Source organism: Mercenaria mercenaria, chromosome 15 (genome assembly GCF_021730395.1).
Source record: "Mercenaria mercenaria strain notata chromosome 15, MADL_Memer_1, whole genome shotgun sequence".
In the NCBI taxonomy this organism is placed as follows: Eukaryota; Metazoa; Mollusca; class Bivalvia; order Venerida; family Veneridae; genus Mercenaria; species Mercenaria mercenaria.
Window position 1 is genome coordinate 68,758,941 of NC_069375.1, and position 18,618 is coordinate 68,777,558.

Here is an 18,618-nt window from a genome sequence, read left to right on the forward strand (position 1 = left end):
TCAAATAATAGAAAAACCTTGTGACCTCTCTAAAGGCCATATTTTTCATGTGATCTGTATGAAAATTGGTCTGAATGTTCATCTTGATGATATCTAGGTCAAGTTCGAAACAGGGTCATGTGCGGTCAAAAACTAGGTCAGTAGGTCTAAAAATGAGGGTTTTTTTTTATTCTATAGCAAAGGCCGAATATCGGCCTTGTCCCCCAGCCGAGGATTTCCCCCACAGCCAAGGATTTCCCCTACCGCAGTCGAAATTCCCCTACGTCCGAAATTCCCCCCCTCCAAAACCGTAAACAAAGCAATGGAGATTACTCCCAGCGATTTTCCCGACCAAATATCAGACCCGTTCACAATTGCAGACGGTCTTTCACAATTTTAAATGGGTGTGAAAACCTTTAGAAATAGTAGAAAAATGTTAGAAGAGCATTCAGCGGACCCGAGGTTCCGGTTTTGACCAGCGAAAATCGATAAAAACTCGTATCTGACCCGCACATAATATGCCGTGGGCGTCTGCTTGTCTCGCGGTAATACTCTTTGATGCGTAACGAGTTCAAAAGCTCTGCCCCTTGTCAATCAAAATCCAGTGAACTTCATACTGTTTTGTCGACACCAGCGTAAGTATGACAGTAGGCGGAGCGTCGTATGTTAATTAGCTACTGACAGATGTCAATCACTCCACGCGCCGACTGACACGTGGTTATCATCAGTATGTAATATAGATGATTGATAAACAATGCAGCGTCAGATTATCGTGTTTGTACCTCTTGTTAATTAGCGGTAACAGCTTATGCTGTATTGTGTAAAATGTGTTGTTAATTTAAAGTAATTATTTTATGTGCTTGGTTCGATTAAATAAGCCGGTCGGCCGTTACGCAAATTTATTATCTTTGCCGAGGTATTTTGCTAGAGCAAAATAAAATATAAATGTTTTAAGTAATCAGATATTATAAGTATGGAATAGTTCTGGTGAAAAGATGAAATTTTATCAAGAATTTTTAATGTTTGCTTTCGTTTTTTTTCATATTTGTCACACGTTTTCGCGATCGTGATTTTCGGACTTTTTTTATCCTTTCTTACAAGATTTCTAGTACAATTGAAATAAAAAGCCAACAAAAGTATGCATTTAATAATAATATGATGACTTTTTGTGAATAAAAGCATGTGACCTTTAAATATTCAATGATTTGAGCATTTCAACTCTCCCCACCCACCTTGTTACAATGATAAGTGAACATTAGTGCAAGTCCATCTATTGCTAAGTGACAGTGTGTATAGTTGCTAAAAGTTGCAAGAATATGTAATAAAAACATAGTTTAAAGTGTTTATTATGCATAATTGTAAATTCCCCCCTGAGTGGAAAAATCCCCCAAAACTGCTCGTCGCGCGCTATTTTCTTCCCCCAATGACAGGCTGGGGCCTCTTCCCCCAGTCGTAAAAAAAACCCCCTGAAAATAGAAAAACCTTGTGACCTCTCTAGAGGCCATACTTGTGAATGGATCTCCATAAAAATTGGTCAGAATGTTCACCTTGATGATATCTAGGTCAAGTTTGAAACTGGGTCACGTGCCATAAAAAACTAGGTCAGTAGGTCAAATAATAAAAATCTTGTGACCTCTCTAGAGGCCATACTTTTCATGGGATCTGTATGAAAGTTGGTCTGAATGTTCAGCTTGATGATATCTAGGTGAAGTTTGAAACTGGGTCAACTGCGGTCAAAAACTAGGTCAGTAGGTCAAGTAATAGAAAAACCTTGTGACCTCTCTAAAGGCCATATTTTTCATGTGATCTGTATGAAAATTGGTCTGAATGTTCATCTTGATGATATCTAGGTCAAGTTCGAAACAGGGTCATGTGCGGTCAAAAACTAGGTCAGTAGGTCTAAAAATGAGGGTTTTTTTTTATTCTATAGCAGAGGCCGAATATCGGCCTTGTCCCCCAGCCGAGGATTTCCCCCACAGCCAAGGATTTCCCCTACCGCAGTCGAAATTCCCCTACGTCCGAAATTCCCCCCCTCCAAAACCGTAAACAAAGCAATGGAGATTACTCCCAGCGATTTTCCCGACCAAATATCAGACCCGTTCACAATTGCAGACGGTCTTTCACAATTTTAAATGGGTGTGAAAACCTTTAGAAATAGTAGAAAAATGTTAGAAGAGCATTCAGCGGACCCGAGGTTCCGGTTTTGACCAGCGAAAATCGATAAAAACTCGTATCTGACCCGCACATAATATGCCGTGGGCGTCTGCTTGTCTCGCGGTAATACTCTTTGATGCGTAACGAGTTCAAAAGCTCTGCCCCTTGTCAATCAAAATCCCAGTGAACTTCATACTGTTTGTCGACACCAGCGTAAGTATGACAGTAGGCGGAGCGTCGTATGTTAATTAGCTACTGACAGATGTCAATCACTCCACGCGCCGACTGACACGTGGTTATCATCAGTATGTAATATAGATGATTGATAAACAATGCAGCGTCAGATTATCGTGTTTGTACCTCTTGTTAATTAGCGGTAACAGCTTATGCTGTATTGTGTAAAATGTGTTGTTAATTTAAAGTAATTATTTTATGTGCTTGGTTCGATTAAATAAGCCGGTCGGCCGTTACGCAAATTTATTATCTTTGCCGAGGTATTTTGCTAGAGCAAAATAAAATATAAATGTTTTAAGTAATCAGATATTATAAGTATGGAATAGTTCTGGTGAAAAGATGAAATTTTATCAAGAATTTTTAATGTTTGCTTTCGTTTTTTTTCATATTTGTCACACGTTTTCGCGATCGTGATTTTCGGACTTTTTTTATCCTTTCTTACAAGATTTTCTAGTACAATTGAAATAAAAAGCCAACAAAAGTATGCATTTAATAATAATATGATGACTTTTTGTGAATAAAAGCATGTGACCTTTAAATATTCAATGATTTGAGCATTTCAACTCTCCCCACCCACCTTGTTACAATGATAAGTGAACATTAGTGCAAGTCCATCTATTGCTAAGTGACAGTGTGTATAGTTGCTAAAAGTTGCAAGAATATGTAATAAAAACATAGTTTAAAGTGTTTATTATGCATAATTGTAAATTCCCCCCTGAGTGGAAAAATCCCCCAAAACTGCTCGTCGCGCGCTATTTTCTTCCCCCAATGACAGGCTGGGGCCTCTTCCCCCAGTCGTAAAAAAAAAACCCTGAAAATAGAAAAACCTTGTGACCTCTCTAGAGGCCATACTTGTGAATGGATCTCCATAAAAATTGGTCAGAATGTTCACCTTGATGATATCTAGGTCAAGTTTGAAACTGGGTCACGTGCCATAAAAAACTAGGTCAGTAGGTCAAATAATAAAAATCTTGTGACCTCTCTAGAGGCCATACTTTTCATGGGATCTGTATGAAAGTTGGTCTGAATGTTCAGCTTGATGATATCTAGGTGAAGTTTGAAACTGGGTCAACTGCGGTCAAAAACTAGGTCAGTAGGTCTAAAATTATTAAAATCTTTTGACCTCTCTAGAGGCCATATTTTTCAATGGATCTTCATGAAAATTGATCTGAATGTTCACCTTGATGATATCTAGGTCCGTTTCGAAACTGGGTCACGTGCGGTCAAAAACTAGGCCAGTAGGTATAAAAATAGAAAAACCTTGTGACCTCTCTAGAGGCCATATTTTTCATGAGATATTCATGAAAATTAGTGAGAATGTTCACCTTGATAATATCTAGGTAAAGTTCAAAACAGGGTCACGTACCTTCGAAAACTAGGTCAATAGGTCAAATAATAGAAAAACCATGTGACCTCTCTAGAGACCATATTTTTCAATGGATCTTCATGAAAATTGGTCAGATTTTTTATCTTGATAATATCTAGGTCAAGTTCAAAACTGGGTCACAAGCTCAAAAACTAGGTCACTGTGTCAGATAATAGAAAAAACGACGTCATACTCAAAACTGGGTCATGTGGAAAGAGGTGAGCGATTCAGGACCATCATGGTCCTCTTGTAATGATATTCAAGGTAAATTGTTGATAAAATACTATAGCAGGGGCCTCTTTGACTTCGAGTCACTTGCCTAGCACTGCTATGGTTTCGAAACCTGACCCTGGGGAGTAGGATTTTACTCATGTGAGTAAGACATCTATCTAGCTTATGAAAGGTCATTGATTCAACTCGGGGTGCCTGTTTGTGCCCTGAAAGATGTCAATAGGGACACTTTTGGTCTTCTTTGCACCATTTGCAGCTTGAAAGTAGCCATACAACTTCTAGTGGTATTAAACAAAACTGTAAAACTATTTGTTGGTGCCGATATGTAGGTTGTTAAAGAGATTTTTTATGTAAAAAAAGTAAACACCATTTGTTAATTTAAACTTTTATTGACTGATTGGCAGTACAGCCTTTTATAACAATGGCAATTTTCAGTTACAAGTGCAACTTGATAATTACCTTGAAAGGAATGTACAATCCTACATGTATAAGGCTATCCTAGTCTGTTAATGAAGTGGCTTGTTTCAGTTACAGATCTACATTCCTATTGTTTCAACAATACTGACTTTCTGGTGTGATGTTATTTAATGTATTGTAATACAATGCAATGCAATGCAATGTGTAATGTATATCAAGTCCAGCTAAACTTACTATCATGGTTATTGTTTGCAGGTCTACAGATTCCCAGCTGAAATTATGGACCACGTCAAAGCCTACCTCAGTTAGAACATTTAACGGGCATATAAATGAGAAAAACTTTGTTGGCCTCGCAACTGATGGTGATTATGTGGCATGTGGTATGTACAAAACTTTTTCATCTTTTCTGCCTTTTTAGCTCATCTGTCACATAGTGACAAAGTGAGCTTTTGTGATCACTGAATGTCATTCGTCCGTCATGAGTCATTTGTCAACAATTTGTAAAAAATCTTCATCTTCAGAACCACTGGGCACATTTATATCAAACTTCACAGGAATGATTCTTTGGTGGCCCCTTTTAGAAATTGCCTAAAGAATTTAATTCCGTGCAGAACTCTGGTTGCCATGGCAACTGAAAGGAAAAACTTTGAAAATATTGTTGTCAGAAACTATTAGCCAGATTTCGAAACTATTTTGTAGAAACGATTTTTAGGTGACCTAGCAGTGTTCGCGTTTTCTGAAAATTTCACTGAGTCCCTGGGACTCAGTACTCCCAAAAATGTTGAGTCCCAGCCAAATATGGTCGAGTCCCAGGTTTTGCGGCTACAATATTGACAAATGTCCATGTTTCACAATAAATAACACCTCTTCTTTAACTTCATAAATGCATTCCAGTTCTGATAAGAGGTATAAAAATATTGGAATCTACAAAGTTACATCAAATATAATGGGTTTGACCAGCTAATAGTTACTTTAACAGGTTTAAGCACTAGACTAAGATTTTACGGAAAAAGGCACTTCTTTGTTTAAATCTTTTTTTTTTCAAGTCTATCAAATTATAAAACAAACCAACTGAAAAGATCAGTGAATCTGCTTTCTTATCCTTGTTAATCTAATTTCTCATTCTTGTGAATTTATATAATGTGATTACTGACTGTAAATTGTAATTCTAAGTATTTTTTTCCAGTTAAATTCCTAATCACTGCCAAAACCAAACACCTTTTAGTTAGGTCTATGAATACAATTTCAAAACAGTTTGATCATTTCATATTCTAAAATTAGCCCAGCAAAAAATAAATCAAGCTCCTATTGCAATGTTTAGTCAAAACAAGCAATATTGTACTAGAACTGACTGTGTGAGTTAAATACATGCCATCATGACATCAGCAGAAGTGACGTCACACAAAGGGTAACACGGTCCTTTTGATCCCCTAATGTGGGCACACATCAAAAGAAAAAGTTGTCAATCATGTTTAACCACAGGAGTCTGAAATTCTATCAATAAGACCATAGAAGTCTATCTTTACAAAAATACCCCCTATATATATAAAATAAACACCGGGAATGAAACGTCAAAAACCCAGGGTCCCCTGAAAATACGCACGGAACACAGGGTGATCGCAATTTAGCGAGCGTAGTTAAGAAATAACACTAAAATACACCCACCACACTTGACAACATTCAAATCTGATACACTTTACAAGAGTAATCAGACATTTTCTGAGGTTTTCTGAGATTTTCAGCTGTCGCCGAAGCCATTCGCTGACGTCACAACAATAACAACAGTTACAGAAAGTAGCAATTCCCGTACTGTCTTACCTTCAAATAACATAACAGACATTTTCATATTGCTCTATTCATATAAAAAAGTCATTGTACACCAAGTATCAAATTTTACTACTGAAATTTAGATATTCCTCTGCATCGTAAAATGGATTATCCCAAGAGTAACCTCCCTTTACAGGTTTTCCCAATCAAATTTTGTAAATTATCTTTTTATTGCAAAAGGAATCTAGGGGATATTATAGACTGATGTAAACATATAAATATTCTAATACCTATTTACTCGATGTACAAATTTTAAAGGATAAAATAAGTATTTTATCTTTATCTCGGGGCTGTAATTGTTGTTGTTGTTGTGACGTCAGCGAATGGCTTCGGCGACAGCTGAAAATCTCAGAAAACCTCAGAAAATATCTGATTACTCTTGTGAAGTGTATCAGATTTGAATGCTGTCGAGTGTGGTAGGTGTATTTTAGTGTTAATTCTTAACTACACTCGCTAAATTGCGATCACCCTGTGTTCCGTGCGTATTTTCAGTGGACCCTGGGTTTTTGACGTTTCATTCCTGGTGTTTATTTTATATATACAGGGGGTATTTTTTGTAAAGATAGACTTCTATGGTCTTATTGATAGAATTTCAGACTCCTGTGGTTTAACCCAGTTTCTGCAGCAGTTGTCAGAAATTTGTGTAAATTTCAGTAAGGTTATTTTCGTCACAGAAAGTGTCAGTGATATGTTTCTAAGTTCGGAGTAAAATGATTCAAATAACGTGGAATTAAGGAAATTATTCAAGGTAAGATAATTTTTTGAAAAGTCAAAGGAGAATGTACAAGTTAATGTAATATAGAGCGCTCTAAATCCCTACTGTTTAGTTGATCAAATTTAAGGTGTCAGCGACCATTATAATTGCTTTCAAACTTCTCTGTATCAGAAGACAGAGGCGAAATTATGCCATGTGTATTCGAGTAAAGTGTCAACATGCTGTACCACAATAGGCTGTTAGTGGATGAATAACAAAAATTCGGCGACTTGAATTTCACTCATGTCGACCTCTAGCTAAAGCCCTGCTTTGAAAAATAAAACCAGTGTTCGCGTTTGCCGGAGACTCCATCTTACTTTCGGTTTGCAATGCAAGAAGTACCTGGACTGTTTCCATATAATTTACATTGATAAGTAGAGATTTTGATCAGTACGCTAAACCAGTCTGAATATGTCACTGAATGACTACAGGCTACGTCACTCTGTGTTATTTTTAGAAAATAATGCTGCTGAAAATGAAATTGGGATTCCGACATCGTGATTAGTATTTGTTGTCTTTAAGGGGGAATGGTACTTTGTCAAAATTTAAGATTTGCTGATTGTCTTATATACCAAAATAAACTTGAAGATATTTCCAATTGATATCATCATCTTTTAGAGCAATAAACATTCGTATGACGTTACCATGACATCGCAAACATGACCCGTTTTCGCGCTTTTTACGTCCGTTAATGGTAGCACTAAAATAGTATAAAACTCGATACTACAAGCGTATTGTTGGCGTCAATGCATTAGATATATATCAAACGACAGAATAAAGCAATTTCTTAGTGATTATTAACATGAACAGGTATTTTCTATCTGAATTTTCGAAGGAGGTTCGAAAACAGACATTTGGTTGTTTAAGAAAATTCAGGAAGAAAATCGATTCTGATCCATTTTGCAAAAAATTGGCCCGTGGAATTTTTGCCAAATTTTTGTATGTGAAAATTCATTATGTTGTTAATATCTATGCCAAAAATAGAAAAAGTTCACCGAAGCGTTTTTGTAGTAAAAACCGTTTGAACTTGACTACTGCAGCGTCGTTTAAAAGACATGTAATCGTTATGTAACGTTACATGTGTTTATTTTAAATGGCTTGTCATAATTCTACCTGGAAACCTATAAACAAGCAGTTATGAGACATGAATTAAATATTTCAATCTAATCGTAAAAATATTACACATTTCATAACATGCAGTATTCCAAAATATTTTCATTGAAAAGTGCGTATCTTTTAAATTACTAGAAGTTCTTGATGTTCATTTCAATAGCCACTTCATGCACCTTTTTCAAACTCAGCTGCTCTCTAAAATAAGTCGCGATAAATACGGACAGTTCAGAAGGCTAGAAAAGTTAAGTTTTTGAAGAAAGGGAGTGTCGGGAGTGATAATAAAACGGAGAAAAGCAAAATAGAAGAATCGTCGATTATGCATATTTTGGTAATGTATTTGACAATGGTTGCAAAATATGCGGAAAAAGACTTTACTGAAGCCCGCCCGCTTAGCTCAATAGGTAAGAACGTTGGTCTACGGATCTCGGGGTCGCTAGTTCGATCCTCGGACGGGGCGTATGTTCTCCGTGACTATTTGATGAACGACACTGTGTCTGATATCATTAGTCCTCCACTCTCGATTCATGTGGGGAAGTTGGCAGTTACTTGCGGAGAACAGGTTTGTACTGGTACAGAATCCAGGAAAACTGGTTAGGTTAACAGCCCGCCGTTATATGACTGAAAAACTGTTGAAAAAATGGTGTTAAACTCAAAACAAAGACTTTACTGGAAAAAACCTATTTTCCGAAACTAAGTATGGTCTATATAGTGTACTACATTTTAAAATGTAAAATCTAAAATGCTACGGCATTTTACGGAACCCCTATTTAATAAACGTTGCAGCTGCATTAGGTAAGCATGGGATAATTAAAATACAGATTCAGATTCAGATTTATTGGCATATCGGCATATACAATATACCTTTGGCCATTTACAGAAATAAAAAGGATGGCCAAGATATCACAAAATATACAGTAAAAAAACAACTATAGGTTCTAAATATATATATTAATCATTAAGAAGCAGCAATATCTGTAAGTTTTTCCTTTCTTAATTGCATAGCATAATATACATATTTGGCTGTATTTCTTATATTTTTATTATTACTTGAAGATAATGTCCTTGCAAATTTATTTATACATGGAAATGACTGAACAATACCATACTTTTGACGAAGATTTCTATAAATTGGACAGCATACCAGAAAATGATATTCAGATTCTACATTTTGTGTACAAAGTTTACAAACACGTAAGTTTCTTTCAACTCCAGAAAATCTTCCACTTTCAATTTCAAGATTATGAGAACAAAGCCTAAAACGAGACATTTCTTTTCTATGTAAATCGTTACCTACTACATCTAAATATTTTTCAAATTTGTACACCTTTTTAAACTTTCTATAATAAAACAATTTGGACTGGTTACTTATCACATCATTCCAGTCTTGTACATACTGGTCACGTAATCTTTGTTTTAACATTGGCATATAATTAATATCATAGTTCTGATTATTCCACAAATAACTATATCCTAAGATATCCAGTTGTCTTTTAAACAGCTGAAGCCCAGTAGATTCAATATTGTTATTTAACAAATCACACTGTTCTATAAAAATTTTGTGTACAAGTGACTGGGGAGTTTTCATTATATTTAACCAATACTTTAGAGATCGCTCTTTACATATAACAGAAAGAGGGAAAGACCAAGCTCACCAAGAACAGCAGCATTGGAAGTCTGAGGACGAACTCCTAGAATGATTTTACAGAACCTTTTCCGCACAGTTCTATCCGGATGTGAATTTCGTTTAAATTGTATTAATGATACAATTAAAGGCAGATTTATAGAAACGGTAATAAGACTGTTAAAAAAGTTGATTAATTTTCTGAATCAAGTTTTTACGCTCGTTTCAACAGTATGGCGGGTAGTTTCCTTAAACATTGTTCCTGGGAACGACCAGTACTAAACCCCTAACTTCCGACACAAACTACCAAGTGTTCTCACATAAAGAGCCATGTTCGGTAGCGGGGCTCGAACTTACAGTCCTCCATCAGTGAGATATCTCAGTGAATCAGACCACGTAGGCAGTCCTAAAAGTTGACATTTTATATATATACGTTATTTTTCTTTTGCAAGCAGTACAACGGAATTTTAAAATTCGAATGTTACGTATGAATTTTAAGATTCCGCCGTGTACTGTTTGCAAAGATTACACGTCAAAACATTTACATAAATGGATACCGTTCTACCTGTTTTAACATATGTTATTTGAGCCGCGCCATGAAAAACCAACAAAGTGGCTTTGCGACTAGCTTTGATCCACACCAGCTTGTGCAGTCTTGTCAGGATCTATGTTGTTCGCTTTTAAAGCCTATTGCAATTTAGGAAACCGTTAGCGAACAGCATGGATCCTGACCAGACTGCAAAGCCACCGTATGTTGGTTTTCACAAGGCGCGGCTCATTTCATTTAAATATTTCTGTTATTAGTTATTTGTTGCACAGGACGGGGAAAAAAGCCTGAATAGAAACGACTAAATTATGAATTTTAAACATGCCATCACGGACATGCCCCTTCCGTTTACATGACGACATAACGATATAGAATGATGAATGTTCGTCCATATGCCGTCGCGGCTTGTTTCACAATATTGTCTTTCCTAAAATTCAATAAAAAATATATTAAAGTTTGCAATGTTGATCCAAATAGAAACTAGCAGTATACACTAGAGAACGATCACTCAAAAAGATGCTAAATCCGTTCCCGATCCTGGATTATGTACTGAGCTTTTATTTTACACGTATTTTAGAAAGAATAAGTTTGAATAGAATGGCTGTATAATAGGTCTTAATAAATTAAGAATGCTTATATTTTTAATAAAAAACAGCCAATGAGCGGCAGTAAGCTTGTCTACCTGCCTGACATAACTGAAATACTGAAAGGGCCGTTAAAACAGGATTCTATCAATCAAAACAAACAATAATATGAATTCATTTGGAATTTCCATATAAGCCGACAATCTCGCATGTTATGCGCCCTTTTCCGAGGTCACCGTACCGCGCTACTGATAATTTCCTGACAAGTCAACACGATGCTGGTACAAATCTATAATTTAGGTTGTGTTTCTGTAATAAGAATGTATATAACAGCCGTACTTAATCAGTATCTGTTTGTCTCCCTTGGCTATATTTTTGCATGAAAACAAAAATGGGATAATCTCGTAAATATCAGCACTAAAGAAATATTATCAATAAATCTATCTATAAATATAAATTTGCCATCAAAATATTGTTTGTTTCAAAGCAACTTATTACATAAATATAAATACACATAAAAAATAATATATATGTAAATTTAACACACCCGTGTGAGTGATAATTATCTATGACTGCTATATAAGTTTAATAATTTTCTAAAAGTTAGAGTGAAAAAGAGCAATATTTTTATTGAGTTTTTTGTCAATTATTTATGTTAATTTCGTTTTGAAAATTATATTATTATTGACCCTTGAGCCATTGGATATGCTATGGTATTCACTGGAAGAGGTCAATATTGTCCTCCTCCGTTGAATATCACATCATATCCGATGGCTTAACAGTCAATAACTGTTTTATTATATGGGTTCAAGTTTATAAATAAGTAACAAATATTGTTGCAACATATGTAATGTTTGAAAGTAACAATAACTGTGTGAAAACTTATCAAAGTTTACACGAAAACAATTAAATATGGTCAACTTCACAGATGCCAAAAAAAATGGAGCAATTCTGTAAAAGCTATGGAGCCCGATATTCGTGCTCAGTTGCATAAAGAGGCAAGCAATTCTGGACTGATGTACAAACATATTTTTACTCTACATTTTAATTGTCCTGAATATTTTTTTTTAAAAGAACAATTAACAATAGAAAATAATTTCCATTGCAAGCTTGTTTTCCAGTGCTAAGTGAGTTTCAATAAATCTTGAAGAAAAAGGAGAAGCTGAATTAATACAGGCGCTAGAAAACATAGTTCCACATATGTATGGAGAGCACCATCTTTGCAACCACTGGTGTAAAAATAAGGCTAATAATGTAAATATTCACGTGCTTTCGTCATGTCTTAAGCGACGTTGTTTACTGCGTCACAATGCTCTAATTCAAACGGTTGTACTAGAAAAACGCTTCGGTGAACTTTTTTCTATTTTGGCACAGCCATTAACAACATAATGAATTTTTACATACAAAAAATTGGCAAAAATTCCACGGGCCATTTTTTTGCAAAATGGATCAGAAGCGATTTTTTCCCTGAATTTTCTTAAACAACCAAATGTCTGTTTTCGAACCTCCTTCGAAAATTCGGATAGAAAATACCTTTTCATGTTAATGATCACTAAGAAATTGCTTTATTCTGTCGTTTGATATATAATCTAATGCATTGACGCCAACAATACGTTTGTAGTATCGAGTTTTATACCATTTTAGTGCTACCATTAACGGACGTAAAAAGCGCGAAAACGGGTCATGTTTGCGACGTCATGGTAACGTCATACGCATGTTTATCGCTCTAAAAGATGATGATACAAATTTGAAATATCTTCAAGTTTATTTTGGTATATACGACTATTAGCAAATCTTAAATTTTGACAAAGTACCATTCCCCCTTAAATTAAAACATTCAGTTCCGTTTTTACTTTGCGTCCCATGTACGCAATGGCCTTGAAAAATTTGCGTACCAACCAAATTTGTTGCGTATTTAGATACTTTTACGCCGTAAACGCGAACACTGCCTAGGTTGCCTAAAGCCATTCTGTTTATTTTCCCTATATGGCTGTATTGTAAATTGCAAAAACCTTCTTCTTCAAAACAACTGGGCAGATTTACACTAAACTTCACAGAAATGATCCTTGTGCCACCCTATGAAAATTGCCCAAAGAATTGAAATCCATGCAGAACACTGGTTGTCATGGCAACTGAAAGGAAAAACTTTAAAAATCTTCTTGTCCAAAACCACAGTAGCTAAGGTTTTGATATTTGGTATGTGGCATCATCTAATGGTCCTCTACCAAGTTAGTTCAAATTATCCCCCAGGGTTAACTATGGCCTGCCCCGGGAGTCACATAGTTGATGCAGATTTATATAGGGAAAAGCTTTGAAAATCTTCTTGTCCAAAACCACAGTAGTTAGGGCTTTGATATTTGGTATGTGGCATCATCTAATGGTCCTCTATCAAGTTAGGTCAAATTATCCCCCTAGGGTCATATGGTTTACATAGACTTAATAGGAAAAACTTTGAAAATCTTCTTGTCCACAACCACAGGGCCTAGGGCTTTTATATTTGGTATGTAGCATCATCTACTGGTCCTTTACAAAGTTTGTTCAATTTATCCCCATAGGGTCAAATATTGCCTCGCCCAGGCCCGCGACACATGGTTTAAATAGACTTGTATAGGATAAAAACTTTGAAAATCTTCTTGTCTGAAACCACAAGACCTAGGCATTTGATGTTTTGTATGTAGCATTACCTTATGGTCCTCTACTAAGATTGTTCAGATTATTGCCCTGTGGGGAAAAGAGGACTTTCCCTTGTGGTTCATAGTTTTACATATACATATATATAGGAAAAACTTTAAATATCTTCTTGTCTGAAACTGGAAGGCCTCAGCCTTTGATATATGGTATGTTGCATTGCCTAGTGGTCCTCTATACCAGGATTATTCAAATTATGCCCCTCAGTTGTAAAAAAGGCCCCACCCAGGGTGTCCCAAGTTTTACATAGACATGTAGGAAAGAAAAATCTTCTTGTCCGAAAGTTCAAGGCCCGGCCTTTGATATTTGCTATGTATCATTGCATAGTTGATTTCTAACAAGATTGTTTGAATTATGCCCCTTGGGTGAAAAGAGGCCCCACCACGACCTACTTTATTGTTTTTTAAGATACAGCCTTGAAATTTTGGTGACATATACAGTTTGCACACTGATCTTAAAACTGGCTTTCAGTGACCATGAATGTGACCTACTGACCTAATTTCTTAATATTTTTGCATCAGTTTGACATTTGATACCTGTAGCTCATATTACTCAGGTGAGCGATCCAGGGTCATTATGACCCTCTTGTAGACATTGTATCATGTATTGTCTGTAATAGACACACCCTCATCTCAATTATGTACCTGATTATTTCTGTCTTCCTTTGCTTACGTAAGTCAGAATATACATTTACAGAGTTTTTTCTTGAGGTTTTGGAACATAGTCCTTATTCTAAATATTTGGAATTTTGACGCGTAAATGTTCCAAATAGGGAAATATTTAGCCATATAGAATATTGACAGTGTCGATTGAAAGTCCCAAATAAAGCAAATGCCTACTTTTTTCTTTGCCAAATAATATTCAGCATTTTTCTGCGCACATTCTCTCCAAATCTGGGGTCAATGGGAAAGGGGTGAAACATGAAGAAATAAAATTATGTGTAACATTGATTGGACAGTTGCTCGAGATGTTTTTAACATAAAATGAAAAGCTTATGGAATTTAAAGCTGATTTGAAGAAATAGGAGTAATGCAATTGTGTTTTGATTTGAATAACTCACTGTTATGTTATTTTTTTTAGGGAGTGAGAATAATTCCTTATACATTTACTACAAAGGATTGTCAAAACAGCTGCTCACTTACAAATTTGACACAGTGAGAAGTGTTCTGGTAAGTGGTATTTTACTGTAATCAGAATTACAGAAAAATGGTAAAATTGCAGTTAGTATAGAAAGTCTTTCGCAACAAGAAAAACAGCTGTCTCTGCAAGTTTTCATTTTTATACGCCCGTTTGAAAAACGGGACGTATTATGGGAACGCCCCTGGCGGGCGGGCGGGCGGGCGGCGTCCACAGACCTTGTCCAGAGCATATCTTCTACATGCATGAAGGGATTTTGATGAAACTTGGCACAGTTGTTCACCATCATGAGACGGAGTGTCATGCACAAGAACCAGGTCCCTAGGTCTAAGGTCAAGGTCACACTTAGAGGTCAAAGGTCAAATTCAAGAATGACTTTGTCCGGACCATATCTTCTTCATGCATAGAGGGATTTTGATGAAAGTTGGCACAATTGTTCATCATCATGAGAAGGAGTGTCATGCGCAAGAACCAGATCCCTAGGTCTAAGGTCAAGGTCACACTTAGAGGTCAAAGGATACAAGAATGAAAACTTTGTCTGGAGCATTTCTTCTTCATGCATAGAGGGATTTTGATATAACTTGGCACAAATGTTCACCACCATGAGGCGGAGTGTCATGTGCAAGAACCAGGTCTCTAGGTCTAAGGTCAAGGTCACACTTAGAGGTCAAAGGATACAAGAATGAAAACCTTGTCCGGAGCATTTCTTCTTCATGCATAGAGGGATTTTGATATAACTTGGCACAAATGTTCACCACCACGAGACGTAGTGTCATGCGCAAGAACCAGGTCCCTAGGTCTAAGGTCAAGGTCACACTTAGAGGCCAAAGGTCAGATACAAGAATGACTTTGTCCGAAGCATTTCTTCTTCATGCATGGAGGGATTTTGATGTAACTTGACACAATTATACACCATCATGAGACGAAGTGTCATGCGCAGTTCCCTTCTTTCGAATTACTTCCCTTTGTTGTTACTATAAATAGCTTATATTGTAACTTTTTCATTACTAGTCGTAGGGAAAAATCGAGACCACTTTTCTGTAGTACAACATGCATGCTACATCCAATTTTGAGGTGTATTTTGACCAGTCTCTACCTGGTAAAGATTTTTGTGAGGACTAACAATTTTTTTTTTTTTAACTTCCCTTAGTTGTTACTATAAATAACTTATATTGTAACTTTTTTATAATTGACCGTAGGGAAAAACCAAGACCACTTTTCTGTGGTACAACATAGATGTTACTTTCCAATTTTAGGTGTATTTTAAGGTATCTCTACCTGGTAAGGAGTTTTTTTGTGGACTTAGAAAAACAAAACACTTAGTTATTACTAAACAACCACAAAATTAAAATTCCATTTGCAAATACAGGTGCTAGAGTAAAGAAATTTGCTGTGACGGGCGTATATTGTGACATTCTTGCACTCTTGTTAATTAATATTTAAATTAACCTTTAAGACACCCTCTCAAAGACTTCTATATTGAATGTTACAATTCTTGATTATGTCTCTGAGACATATTGATTTACTCCTGTCTGTGTGTCTGTCTTTCTGTCACAAATCTTGTCTGCATATTTCTCATCCGATCTCCACCTAACTTGAACAAAATGTGTTCAGCATTTTGGCCCTTGAAACTCATTTTTGATAATCAAAGCACTGAAAGTCTGTAGCTGGTTCTCTGATTTCGTATTTCAGGAGAAAGAAAAGAAGGAAGATGATGCAAATGAGTTTGTTAGTGCTGTTGCCTGGCGACCAGTAAGTTTTTTTAAAATTTAAATTTCATTTGGTAACCAGTCTTAGACAGCTTTCAGTCTATAAGTTAGGGGATTTTAATTTTTTCGGGACCAAAAGACTTTTTTGGGAAATGGTACGGGACCTTGCTTGGCAGTGAAAAGTGACTATCAGGGAGTTTTATGCTTCAGTTAAAAATGTTTCCCCCTTTAAAGAACATGTAAGTTATCCCGTACAAACACTAATGCCCCCTACTGTTGAAAACCTTTCGGGACTATAGAAGCCTTTTCCGTCATTCCGCCGCTGTCCGCCGTCCGTCCTCCCCGCCCGAAATTTCGGCCCGGCCCAAAACCTTCATCCATAAAGGGGATTTTAATATTACTGGCACAAATGTTCCCCATATGGACGACGTTCTTGCGAAAAACCACCCCTACCAAGGTAAGGTCACATTGGGGTCAAGGTAAACAGGGCTTTTTCCTCTCCGGCCCTTTAAACCCTCCATCCATAAGTTTTTTAATATTACTTGGAAAAAAATTTTTCCCCATGATAGATGATGTTCGTGCCAAAACCTGGCCCCCTGATTAAAGGGTCAAGGTCACAATTGAGTCAAAGGCAACAAGGTTTTTCTTCCCCTCCTAACTCCCCATCTATAAAGGGGTTTTTAATATTACTTGTCAAAAATGTACCTCATAAAAACATGTGTCATGCACACTTTCAACCCCTGTTTAAAAGGGTCAAGGTCACACTTACAGTAAAATTTTAACATAGCTAAAGGGGTCGTTTCGTGCCTCCAAAAACTCTGACATTCAAAGGGATTTTAATATCATTAGCACAGTGTTCCCCATGATGAGACGACGTGTCCATGGCAAACCCGACCCCAGCTCAGAGGGCAAGGTCACAATTGGGGGGCAAAGGGAAAGAGTTTTTTTCCTGTCCCGTCCATAACCTGCCCTCCTGAAAGATTTTAATATTTTTGGGCCCAAAAGTTTCCCCTGATAGACCACGCCTGCCAAAACCCCGACCTTAGCTAAAGGTCAAGGGCACAAATTGAGGTCAAAGGGCAATAAGGGGTTTTTTCCCCGTCCGATCCAGAATCTGTCTCCATCAAAAGGGGTTAAAAATATTTTCTTGGCATAAATGTTTCCCTGGGGGAACGACTGTCATGGCAAAACCCAGTACCCTAGCTTAAAGGCAAGGGCACACTTTGAGATCAAAGTCAAGAGGATTTTTTTTCCCTTTTTCCGGTTAACTTTGTCATCAAAGCAGGATTAGATACATTGGCAAAATATTCCCCGATGAACAACATGTCTTCCAAGAACTAGGGCTAAAGGCAAGGTCTATTTTGGGTCAAGGTCAAATTCAAAAAAACTTTTTAGGAAAATTTTTTCTTCGCATGGGGGTTTTGATGTAACTTGGACCAAATGTTCACCCCCCATACACCCTTTTTTTAGAATTTCTCCCCTTTTTTTTTACTAAATAATTTTATTTTAACTTTTTTTTTTGGGGGTAGAAAAATTTAACCACATTTTTTGTGGGGACCCGCATGCATGTTTCCCTCCAAATTTTTTGGGTATTTTGACCTAAACTCTCCTGGAAAAGGGCTTGTGGACTTCATTAATAGTTTTTTTTTTTTTTTTTTTTAAGATTAATTTCCCTTTTTTGTTACTATAAATAACTTACATGATAACATTTTTATAATCAGCCAAAAAAATTCAATATGAAAACAGCTGTGGGTTTTTATATATGCACATTTTTAGCCCACCATCTGATGATGGTGGGCTATTAAAATCACTCTGCGTCCGTGGTCCGTCCGTCCGTCATTCCGTCCGTCCGTCCGTCCGTTAACAATTTCTCGTTATCGCATCTCCTCAAAAACTACTGGGGGGATTTTGGCCAAACTTTGTCAGAATGATGTATTGGTACCCTAGTTGTGTCCCCCTGAAAATCAGACTGGTTCAACAATTTATGAGTGAGTTATGGCCCTTTGTTTATTTCTATAATTTACATAGATTTATATAGGGAAAAACTTTGAAAACCTTCTTCTCCAAACCACAGAGCCTAGGGCTTTGATATTTGGTATGAGCATTATCTAGTGGTCCTCTAGCTAAGATGATCAATTATTCTCTGGGGTCAAATATGGCCCCGCCCTGGGGGTCACATGGTTTATATAGACTTGTATAGGGAAAAACTTTGAAAAACCTCTTGTCCAAAACTACAGGGCCAGGGCTTTGATATTTT

General features: G+C 36.6%; 1 protein-coding gene across 1 annotated transcript in view; it reads left to right on the forward strand.

The window, feature by feature from the left end:
* Positions 1–18,618, forward strand: part of LOC123557436 (E3 ubiquitin-protein ligase COP1-like) — a 67,145-nt gene that overhangs the window by 40,109 nt on the left and 8,418 nt on the right. The window contains exons 17-19 of the mRNA XM_045348890.2: positions 4,637–4,761; positions 14,596–14,684; positions 16,345–16,404. Of these exons, the coding sequence (XP_045204825.1) occupies positions 4,637–4,761; positions 14,596–14,684; positions 16,345–16,404 (274 nt within the window). The remainder of the gene's footprint in view (positions 1–4,636; positions 4,762–14,595; positions 14,685–16,344; positions 16,405–18,618) is intronic.